We start from the raw sequence: 11,793 nt of genomic DNA on the forward strand, positions 1-11,793 counted from the left end.
GATGATTCAATAACAGGTGCATTTTCTCTTCCTACATGTGTGTGCTGCGACATGTGTATATGTGTGTGTGTGCGTGTGTGTGTGTGCATGTGTGTGTGTGTGTGTGTGTGCGTGCGTGCATGCATGTGTGCATTCATGCGTTCGTGCGTGCTTGTTTGTGTGTGTGTGTGTGTGTGTGTGTGTGTGTGTGTGTGTGTGTGTGTGTGTGTGTGTGCGTGCGTGCGTGCGTGTATGTAATGGAACTCAGAGAGCTATAACCATTCGGGAAGAACTACCTCCACCGCTTCTGGTAAGTTCAGGGCCAATGTTGTGAGCAGTGACAGTACTTCCACTCCCTCTGTAACCCACATAGTTTCTGGACGTCTTTGAAGTGCATTTCCTTTCTTGATCCATGTAGTAACAGAAAGAGAAGGGGAGACAGAGCCACAGAGATAGAGAGGGAAAGCGAAAGAGAGGAAAAAAGAGAGACAGACAGACTGACAGATATACAGACAGACACACAGACAGACAAACACACAGACAGACACACAGACAGACACACAGACAGACAAACACACAGACAGACACACAGACAGACACACAGACAGACACACAGACAGACACACAGACAGACACACAGACAGACACACAGACAGGCAGACATACAGACAGACAGATAGAGAGAGAGAGAGACAGAGAGTAAGTTAGAGAGTGCTATGAGAGCTATAAGAGCTATGTGAGCTACACGAACAGCATGTACTTGTAAAGCATCCATGACTTGTGACCATCAGTGGAGTCAGGTAAATCTATAAGTGAATCAATCAAGCCTGCAGTTCTGTACCTACATAGTTGATCTGCCAAATTTGATATGAAACAAAATACGACAAAAGGGGGGAGAGATGGCAACTTCTACCCCCCACCACCACCACCACAACCACAGCAACAACCATACGTAACAATGTGAGGGATCGCAGGAAATTGGAATAGATGTGATACAATGTCTGGATAATACTTCAAGTAGTACTCCTGGATCACATGCATTTGAAGCTAACCTACCCATAATCAATACAAAGATAACCCAGGATTACTTCGAAATGTCTTCGTTGTTTCCTGTACTTGGACTCCAAGGGTAACCCAGAGTGTTGTTTGTGGCCAACACACTGTTTGACATTCATTCAAATATTTTTTAACCATTTTGATTTCTGAATCCGTGAGACAAAACAATATAATTATTGTGAACGTCAGTTCACAGCTACTTCCTCCGCGTCATTACAATTGTCGCTTCACACATCGCAATGTTTGTGACTTGCTTGTCTTAGTTGGACTGTCAGAACCGTTGTTTTCTGGGTTCGAACATTAGCAATACCCTTCCAATGCAATATCTACTTTTTGTGGAAGCCGTGGTGGCCTCGGAGCTCTCTCTCTCTTCCGCACCAAACAAACTCATCCCACTCCATGTTATTTCGCCCCAGAGCACGCATCTTTTTTCTGGAGTTCTTGCCGGCCCACATCGTTCACACAGGCATTTGTCAAGACTACAATCTCAGGTATAAGACTCCTGGTATCTCTCCTGAATTCGAAATGCTGAAGTGGACAATGGCAAGAACATAGTTTTCTCTAATTCCTAAAAAATCCTTTACGTGTGTCGCATGATGCTGCGAAGGTAGCATGTCTGAAAACACCAACAAAATCAGCGAAGCGCTTGTCAAGGAAATGAGCTGTTTACCCTATCCCACTGGAAAGTCGTTATGGAGTACTTCAAAAATGCTAGGTTGCCATCATCGCCTGCCACCTGAAGGCATGGATCGCTTTAAAATGAAGTTTCATGACCTAGATTTTAACGCGCGTCTTGTACAAGGTTTTGGTTGCTTTAAGGGTCGGCATGAAGACGTCGACCTAAGCCACAACTGCGGCGAAGCGGAGGCCATAAACTAGTGTTGAAAGGATCTCACCGGGTACTCGTTAGGTCGCTCGCCAGAAACTCGGCTCGTTTGTGCGGTGAGTTCGTTTACACTAACGAGCACCGTATACTGCACAGCGTGCACATCACAGTACAGTCGGTGCATCTAGTGGATGGACTCTTTCTTCGAGCGAAAGTCACGCTTAGTCATTTTGGAATTTTGTGGCGGTAATGCAGTGAAGAACAAGGCTACTTGCAATCTTAATAAAATGGTCTATTTTTACAACGGCGGCTCAACAGAGGCGTAGAAAAGACATCTCAACACCAAACACCTGTCCGAAGTGAAGCCAGTCAAAAGCAGCAGCAATCCCAGCGCCAGCTGTGAAATTCGAAGCAGCTTCGTTAACATGCTCGATAGCTCGCTCGTTAGTGGAACTGTTCGTTCGTTTCTTATAGATACGCTTGTTTCAACACTACCATAAACTCACGCTCAGTCCGTCGACAATGCTTTGCCTCAAATTCTAGCTAAGTTCTTTGCTTCGAGTGGGCAAAATAAATTTGAAAATATCGATCTGGGAAACGACAGTTGTAATGACGCAGAGGATGTAAGACTTTCCCTGGATCAACCACGTTCGAGTACCAGTATTTGTAAAGTGCGACTCCCTATTCAGCCTGCTACAAGTACATGTATACTTTATTGTCTGAAGCTGAGAGCAATTCCGTGTATGTTGTATAATGACGGTATTGAGAGTGTATGACTTGTTTGTTTAGCTACTTTAGTCCAAGGCAAGGCATGCTGGATGGAGGTTGACATTTCTGTATCAAATGTGCCTCGCTTCTTTCTTTGCTCTTTTCTCTTTCGTACTTGACTTGTGTCTGTAGCAAGTTTCATTGAAAAGAATCCGCCGGAAAACTAACCAGCAATTACCATTGGTTGTTCGACTTCTGGGTCACCCTGGCGGAGGAAAGTCCTCCCTTCTAAAGTCAATTCTACACCGCCGTCATTTCTTTGGCAAATTCAAGAATTTCATCCGCGGTGACCAATGTGACACGATACTGGCCTCCAGGACACGAGGTATGCGGCGTTACGTGGATGACGGTACGATATACCTCGACCTTGGAGGTCAGTATCGATTCATGTCACAACATCAGCGACTGACGAAATTCTCCGACGTCTGGGCTCTCAATCTGCTCACGGTGTCGGGCATGGAGTCCATCGTGAACATGAGACGCTGGATCCGCACCTGGGCAGATTTCATTGCCTGCAGCTGCGCAGAGGGCACAACAACTCGCAACAAAGCTCTTATTGTTGTGACACGCCGGGACCGACTCTCCAAAGAGCGCATGACCGCCATTGAGAAGGAGTGTGCGACGCTGCAGAAAGTCTTAGGCGTGCATCTGGAATTCCTGGATGAACCCATCCCATTCGTCAATGCCATCAGCGAGACGTGTGAAGGTGTGGCTGCTTTGAAAGAATTGATCCAACGACACAAGGAAAAGATGCAACAAGTGAGTATGACAACGTTGAAGGGGACGTTAGCACTAAAACGAAGAGAGAGTAGATGGGTAAAACAATTTCTTTCTTGTTTATCTGCAAAAACAAATTCCATACCGGAATGTTGTCATGTCGGGATGCCGGTATGGTGCCATATGTCCCACACCGAGGTTGAAAAAAATATCAGACTTCTTTGGCACAAAGGAGAACGAAAATTCTGTTATTTTCCAATGTACTCCCATACAAAGTCTATCTTTCTGACGTCATAAATCCGGCCTAGTTTGGGCTATTTTATGATGTCATCATGCTGTCAACAAATTTAGTGAATATTTCAAACCGGTATAACTCGGCAACGGCTGCTCCAATCAACCTGGCACCTTCACCATTGTAATCTTTGCAAGTGTTCATTTTAGGGTGAACTTCCCCTTTTTAACAAACCATCCTTTTCGCCTCCCCACCTCTCCTACTCCCTCTCTTCCTCAACGTGTATTTACCTTGTTTCCAAATGTTATGTTCTCGATAGGCATCTGGAGCTGTTTCAGAGGTGGCTGTGTCCATTTCGGAGGCACACGTGGAGAATGTTCGTGATCAATGTAGAGACACTCCGGCTATCAGCACTGACCAGTTTTTGGAATTGCTGGCTGTAGCAATTGCTCGCTTTGATTACAACCTCAGCAAGGATTCAGTACCAGTTATACTGAAAGCGCTGAAAGAAGGCCTGGATGTCAACATGGAGCTGTACAACCTCCATCAGAAAGCGCTGGTAAGTAACTTTGCTGCTCCAAGTACTGCCTTCTTATTCAGTTTGAGAAGTGCTTTTGTAACCCACAATATTCTGCCCGACGTGGAATGTCCATGCTGCAACAAACCATGTGGATGTTCTAAGGCTGCGTTTACATGAGAATTTTCAACCCGGGTCGAGTTCAACCCGGGATGAAAGTCTGTACGATAGACAAAATAGGTGAGCGTTTACATGAAGGCAGTTGACCCGGATGAAATACTGATATGCCGCCAAAAGTCCACTTCTTAAGTCCTGTATGGTCACGTGCATACTTTCGCGCGAAATTTGCATGTGCAGTGCTATTCAAACCTGGCGGGAGAAACGCACAGAAGTACGTTAGTACGCACAATGTTAGTGAAATCAACCCGGGGCGAAATTTCAACAATGGGTCATGTAAACGTGCCAGTCAATCTGCGTTCATGGTGGGTTGAAACTTGACCCGGGTCGAACTCAACCCGGGTTGAAACGCCTCATGTAAACACAGCCTAATAGGCTATGGTGATAATCAGTGTCAGTGTTTGTATTTTTCCTTCTCTTTTATTTTAATATTTCGTGCACCAGGTCAGCAGTTGCAAACGTAGGAAGTGTTGATGCATTGATGCAATGGACTAATTTTCGAAGTGCTTTGTATTCTCATAATGCACACCTGCGATTGGGGGCTGAAATAGTGCATCTAAAGTGTACACTATACTACAGCAAATACCGTATGTGTGTGTGTTGTGTGTAATGTGTATGTGCATGTACAAGCAAGTCCGGTTGAGGCAGCTTGAAGCAGAGTCCTTAATGCACAGATGTGCAGAGCAGTATACACATAGTTAAAACGGAGGCAAAAAGCTGTATACCTGGTAGCTGTGAATGCCAGCCGCTGCCGTCTGATGATGGCTGAAATGCGTGAAACTTGAAGTTAAAGATACACAGCAGGGGCGTGGCACCCGCTACGACTGGTACGACCATGGCCGTACCACTTTTCGAAAAGTGTGGTCCGTCTGGAACGTGCAAAACCGTAATAAAAAAATCAGGATCCATCGCGATCGATGCATACATATGTACATGTATACAAGAGTACATAACCCCCCAGAGTGTGCAACGCCGATCCAGCTCTGCATATGTATTGTAGAGCGGAATCGGATCTTCTGATGTCATGCGTACACTCCACACCAGCGCAAGGCCGGTCTCGAGGCAGGGCACCATTGTTTTTGATCCGAGAGGGTTATGTACTCTTGATCATGTTGATGTACATGTATTCGCATCAGACTTTGACCATTTTCTAGACTCGTACTCGTAGATCTGCCATGCATCTGCAGTCGTACTGAGTACTGTACTCGACTCGACTGCACACTGCGCCTAGGCCTGAAGTGTGCCACAAGTAACCCAGAACGCAGGATTTTGTGTCTTTTTTTACAAAATTTTCCCGGGGGACGTCCCCCGACCCCCTCCAACACGGCCTTTGGCCGCACCGACCTTCGGTCGTACCACTTCCAAAACCCCTCCTACGCCCCTGCACAGCCTTTCACGTACATTGTGTGTGTACATGTATATGCATGTATGTGTCTATGCGGGTATGTGTCTATGCGGGTATGTGTCTATGCGGGTATGTGTGTATGTATGTATGTGTCTATGCGGGTATGTATGCATGTATGTGTCTATGTATGTATGTGTCTATGCGGGTATGTGCATATCTATGTGTATTCACTACAGGTATTCTATTTTCCGGATGCCAAGCTGGTGGTTGTTCAACCTCTATGGTTGATGAGTGACATCACAGGAAAATTATACTCGCCAAAGTCATTTCCTCCGCCGATCATTATCTGTGATGAGTTTGGATTCGCTTCACGCAGCCATGTCATTGAAGTACTGGCCAAAGATTCGCCGGTGCGTGGTGAAGACGCTCTCGACATTGCCGTACGCCTGGGTATGTGTCATGTGACCGAGGATGGTGAGCAAGTCATGATTCTTCCTGCACAGGCTGAATCACGCACTAGTCTGCACTGGGAGAAAGCCAACCCCGACCAGCACATCTACTACACTGGTCGCCGTCTCTACTGTAAGTCTGGTGTCGCTATCAGCGCAGCGTTGATGCCCACCATACAAATGTCACTCGTCAACTCCTTCACCAACAGGACACGCAAGTTTCCTGTCTGGCAGGGAGGTGTTCGTGTTTCGCTAACTCAGTACGTGAACACGGACACGCTGGTGGAGATCCCACACGGTCAACTTGCGCTCAACATCATAACCAGAGGGCCCGACCAACGTAGCGTGACTTCTCAGCAGGAAACTATCTGGGATCACATCTCTGCTCTTCCTCGCCAACAATCTCCTGGTTCTGACATGTCAACGGTGTTCGTTGATGATGGATGCCTGCCAAGTAGCGAGCTTCTGCGACAGCGGGATCTGCAAGGAGACCTGAATGCTACCATGGAGTTCCTTGCCAGTGAGCGACTGCGTGCTCAGTTTGTCATGCCTGATGAGCGGGAGCCCGACACAAGAAAATATCATCCATATGCTGTGTCTACAAGCTGCTGTAATGCAGGTCAGTGGCACTGTTTGTCATGCCTCGGTGTGCGTGTGTGTGTGTGTGTGTGTGTGTGTGTACCCTGTATGTGTGTGTGTGTGTACCCTGTACGTATGTGTGTGCGTGTGTACATGTATGTTTATCTGCAGGTGTTTGTGACTGGTTCTCAGCATGTCTCTTTGTCTGTCTCTCTGTTTGTCTATATATCCATATGGAAAGACGTACAGGAAATCTGTTAACGGTTTTATGACAACAACCACTCCATGTGTAGATACAGTTGAGGAACGTCGCAGAGCCGCACGTCTCTGCTCAGCCTTCTACCAGCATCGTATTCTCCTACGCCCCGACTTTCCACTACACGATTGTCTTCTCAAACTGATAGAATGTGGACAGGTGAATATATCCTTCCTGGATGACGTGGATGATTGCTTGCGGAAACACCAGACCAAGATGGCTACTGATCTGTTTCGTGGGTCGATTTCCGACTTGCCTGACAGTGTGGTGCTAACACTAGTGGATGAAGTCCTTCCCAAGATAGCCCGTGCCAAAGATCTGTATCAGGCAATGCTGGAGTGTCCAGGTCGGGTCCTCTGTACTGTCAGCCCTAGTGATAGCCACTCCACGACTGGTAGGTAGTTGTCTTGCATTGATACATGTACCCGTGTTCTATGTGTGTGTGGGGGGGGGGTGCACGCGTGCGTACCTGCGTGCATGCATGCGTACCTGCGTGCATGCACGCGTCCGTGTGTTAGTCCTGCGTGTGTGTACAATATTTTACAGAGTATCAGCCGCACTTTTGACACCAGTAATCCATCCAAACAATCCGGTTCGGCTTTTGCTACGATGATCAAACAAAGGGTGATAAATAGGGTACCGTTTTTTCGGAGTATAGTGCGCACCTTTGTATAACGCGCACCCGCACACCTCCAATCTTTGTTGGGGGTGCGCACTTCAATCTTCATTAAAGTACATGCATTTCATATTCGGAGCATAGTGCGCACCTGCGATTTAGGGCCTAAAATAGCACATCTAAAGAGCGCGCTATACTCCGAAAAATAAGGTAGATGTCTGTATTTCGTGCACACAAAAAGCCTGGATGTGGCTTATACCCGTTCCGGAAAATACTGTACGCATTTTTATTTGTGTTTGCCGGCGTGAGTTAGCGGGGGTAGATGTGCGTGGAAGGTGCTGGGGTGGAAGTGGATATAAGTGGGGATGTGCGTTGGTGCATGACTGTATAGCCGGAGGTCTGTCTCGTTGGGAATTTCTGTTTTGACTGGTCTAGTGGATCGGATCTGAATCCGGATTGGCCAATCCAGCATTTCCTGGTGTGCATGTCTAAGCATGTGTTCTTTGTTTACTGGCAATCACGTGCTTCTAATGGATGATGTGATGCTGCCAATGAGTGATGATGCCATTTTTCTGAACATTAACTCATCCCTCTTACTGCAGTAATTTGGTGAGGTTTTGCAGTCTTTCAACTTTCTTGTTTGGAATAATTGAACTGGTTCACAGATTCGATCTCTTCAGTTAGAAAGTGTAGTACCCACAATCTATGCCATAGACTCACAGGCTGGTTTCCCGTGATTTAAATGTGTGTGTGTGTGTGGGGGGGGGGGGGAGTGTTTGTGTGTACGTGTGTGTGTGTTTTTTACTATGTTCACGTAACCAACTCGTAAATAATAATGAAAGACGATGGTACTGAGACTAGGACAAACGTGACAATTATTGAGCATTGGCTGCACCGAGACGCAGCAGTGATGGTGGGGCATTGATGGTTCTGCCGACCTGAGGTCTCGGCATCACGGTCAAAAACAGGCACCAAAAACAAAATATCGAGCTGTACGGGTCAGCAAAATGAAAAGAGAGCAGGGGTTAACATCAGATAGTGTGTGGCGCAGCATCGTAGCAATGGCAGTTGGGAGACGTTGACGGGGGACTGGAATGTCGGTGGGTCGACAGGCAGAATGTCCATGTGTGTGTGTGAAAGAGAGTATGTGTGTGTGTGAGAGAGAGCATCTGTGTGTGTGTGTGTGTGTGTGTGTGTGTGTGTGTGTGTGTGTGTGTGTGTGTGTGTGTGTGTGTGTGTGTGTGTGTGTGTGTGTGTGTGTGTGTGTGTGTGTGTGTGTGTGTGTGTGTGTGTGTGTGTGTGTGTGTGTGTGTGTGTGTGGGTGGGTGTGGGTGGGTGTGCATGTGTGTGTGTGTGCGTGTGTGTACGTGCGTGTGTGTGTGTGTGTGTGTGTGTGTGTGTGTGTGTGTGCTGGTAGTGAAACTAGCAAAATGTAATCTTTAGTGAGAGGTTCCCACTGGACTGTACATGTGTGTGATTTCATGCTGTGCCTATCTGACTGCAGCTGCTTCTGATGACGTCGCCACATCAGCAACTGATGAGTACAGTATGTTGAAGATTATCCCTGTCCTTAATATTTTCTTTGATTGCGTGGGAGCTTGTGCCCCAGCCCCCCCCCCCCCCCCCGAAACACTGTGTATTGAGCAGGGAGTGGTGCTTTCTTGCAGGTTTGCCGAGTGAAAGGTTCGATGGGCTTCTCGTGTGCTCCGGATGGCAGTCGTGAGTCAGTCTAGTGAGAATTCAAGTCGGCAGGAATAGCGCAAGCCCCCACGTAGGGAGCAACACACAATTCCCCAAGTATCGCCAAAGTTGCACCAACTTCTTCTTATTTTCTCTAGCGTATTTCATTATTCTTGGTGTGACTGTGCTCTGGATAAGACCCATACCAAGACGCAATCATGCTCTGTTGCTCTGTAGTTCTCTATGCAGATAACAGTAGATTGGTATATTTGCCTGGATTGTGTTCTGTGCTGTATTCCCCTAGATCCCTGGGACCATCCAGATTTCTGCCTGGACAAGTACCGAAGATGGATAATCTCACTGAACTCCAGAACGTTCCGCGACAAAGTCATAGCACGGAGACTTCTTGCAGACAACCTGATTATCAGGCGCTTCATTGAGCTAGAGAGGCGTGATGGCTCAGATGTACACAACGAGCAACTGCTGCAGCACATGCAGGGATTCGGGCGTGCATCGTTCATCATTTTCTTAGACATCATCACAGACATGAACTCACTCTGGGCGTTCAAGCGTACTGAGTTTGAGGCTCTCCTTGATCGGCCATGATGCCCTTGTTGTCATGACTACCCAGGTAAGCCAAGTGCATTTTAACTGGACTTTGCTTTGAGTTCCGAGAGCAATTCATGGGGCAGAATACACTTCTTCATGCTGATCTACCTAATGGCAATGCTAATAAATTGTCAAATTGGCCGAATTCACTGACCATCCAGTATTCCTATAATCTACATGATTATGCAGTGTACAAGCTGAGTTGCTATGTGCATGTATTTGCACAAAGTGCTCGATATCGCGAGGGCAGGGACAAATCACTCATGTCATTCCCAAAGCTATGCACAAGACCAGGGGCATCGGAAGGTATTCGACATTGGTGCAGCCGCATGAGTATGTGGGGTCCGGGGTCCCCCCAGGGAAAACTTTAGGGAAATTGGGCCCAAATAACCCCTATTTCATTGCTTCAAAAGTCACAAGATGAAATCATTGGTGCGGTTTTGGCCGGACTCGCCACACCGGTTCCAACGCCCCTGAAGACGTTACGTTAGTAGCGTCTAGCATAGCAGGTGTCCACGCTGCTTCAATTAACCGTATGTTTGTGTGTTCACACATTAATATTATCACATGACACACCTTGCCTGGCACGCTATCCCGTACATATTCTATACCGTACCGTCAATGAGAGATGGCCAGCATTCATATTCCAATAGGGCTTTTAACGGCATGATGGCAATGTGAAACAACTTTGTAGAATGTGAACGACTCGCTGAGTCTGCTATATAACATAGTACTGTCTCTCTCTCTCTTATTGGCTACGGCCACCGTGAGAATAAAGATAAGATACTAAGCTCTGTCTCTGACATTGAGCACTCTCGGCAACTCGGGGATCAATGGATTTCTAGAATATGTATGACGTACATGTATGACGTATGAGATGTGTGTCGGGGGGAATAGTGCTGGTTTGAATCTCATGTTCTATTTGGAAAAATTGAAAGATGGGAAAATAAAAGAAAGAAGCCAAGACCATAGCATGAAACGAGACAGTTGCCAAGCTCAGGGCGCTCACTACGCTTCGTTTTTACTTACGTCCTCATGGGTGTTATTCGAATTGCTAGTAACGTCTTTGCAATATGATCGGGTACATGTGGCTCACTGTTGCCTGATGCCCCCAAGCACTCCCCAAGCACTGCTCAAACAAACCAGTCATCACATACTCGTTGCGCATAACATGGCTCTGGACGGGGAACACATTTACAGCACTTCTCGTTCCGAACACCGGCGTCGTCTCATTGGACATTACGGCTTCCTAACTTACTGGCAACCAATCATCTTTGAAATACAACACCTCCTGATAGTGTTTCTTGTGTTGGTCCAATACAGGCGATGTTTCTCTGGGATCTTCCGCTACTGCTGACTTCCAATTGTCTTGTATCAATTGTCTCCACTAGACTATAGATCTTGAATTGGATTTACCCTGTGAAGTATAGACCTAGGATGGATTGATGATAAGGTGATGTATTATGATTTCCGGCATGCAGTTTATAGTCGCTTTTCAACAGACGTTTTTCCAGCTTGTTCCCTTGAGACCAAAATATTCCAGCAACATGTATTCTGTTTGCTCTGGCAAGTGCCACAGTTGTGCATTGCTGTTCACTGTCCACAATCTCATGATGATGATGTCATGTCCATAGTGATGATGTCATGTCCCATAGCAATGATGCTATGCCCACATAATGTCATACCCACATTGTGGAGCAATGTACACCCCCTATCTATTTACTCTATTCAAATCACTATTGGAGCTTTACATTTGTATCCACTCACTCTGACTTGTGTTACCAGCTCTGTCCATTGACCATTGGCATTGAGGACTCTGAAGTCTGAACCGCCTGATGATACATGTGCATAATACACTTGTACATGTACCTACTTCAAGTATGCATTTTGCACATAGATGCTTGTACTTCCACCAATGTATTTTAATTTTAGCATGACTAGTTTTTCATCCCTCCGCCCCCCCCCCCCCCCCCCCCCTGTTGATTCC

The 11,793-nt window shown here is 46.6% G+C and overlaps 1 protein-coding gene across 1 annotated transcript in view; it reads left to right on the forward strand.

Annotated features, from left to right (window-relative positions):
• Nucleotides 1-11,542, forward strand: part of LOC135824231 (uncharacterized) — a 26,878-nt gene extending 15,336 nt beyond the window's left edge. Inside the window, exons 11-18 of the mRNA XM_065336962.1 lie at nucleotides 248-289; nucleotides 2,762-3,388; nucleotides 3,898-4,137; nucleotides 5,854-6,685; nucleotides 6,939-7,295; nucleotides 9,022-9,063; nucleotides 9,502-9,828; nucleotides 11,130-11,542. Of these exons, the coding sequence (XP_065193034.1) occupies nucleotides 248-289; nucleotides 2,762-3,388; nucleotides 3,898-4,137; nucleotides 5,854-6,685; nucleotides 6,939-7,295; nucleotides 9,022-9,063; nucleotides 9,502-9,803 (2,442 nt within the window). The 3' untranslated portion in view covers nucleotides 9,804-9,828; nucleotides 11,130-11,542. The remainder of the gene's footprint in view (nucleotides 1-247; nucleotides 290-2,761; nucleotides 3,389-3,897; nucleotides 4,138-5,853; nucleotides 6,686-6,938; nucleotides 7,296-9,021; nucleotides 9,064-9,501; nucleotides 9,829-11,129) is intronic.
• Nucleotides 11,543-11,793: the final 251 nt, after the last annotated feature.

Source organism: Sycon ciliatum, chromosome 9 (assembly GCF_964019385.1).
Source record: "Sycon ciliatum chromosome 9, ocSycCili1.1, whole genome shotgun sequence".
In the NCBI taxonomy this organism is placed as follows: Eukaryota; Metazoa; Porifera; class Calcarea; order Leucosolenida; family Sycettidae; genus Sycon; species Sycon ciliatum.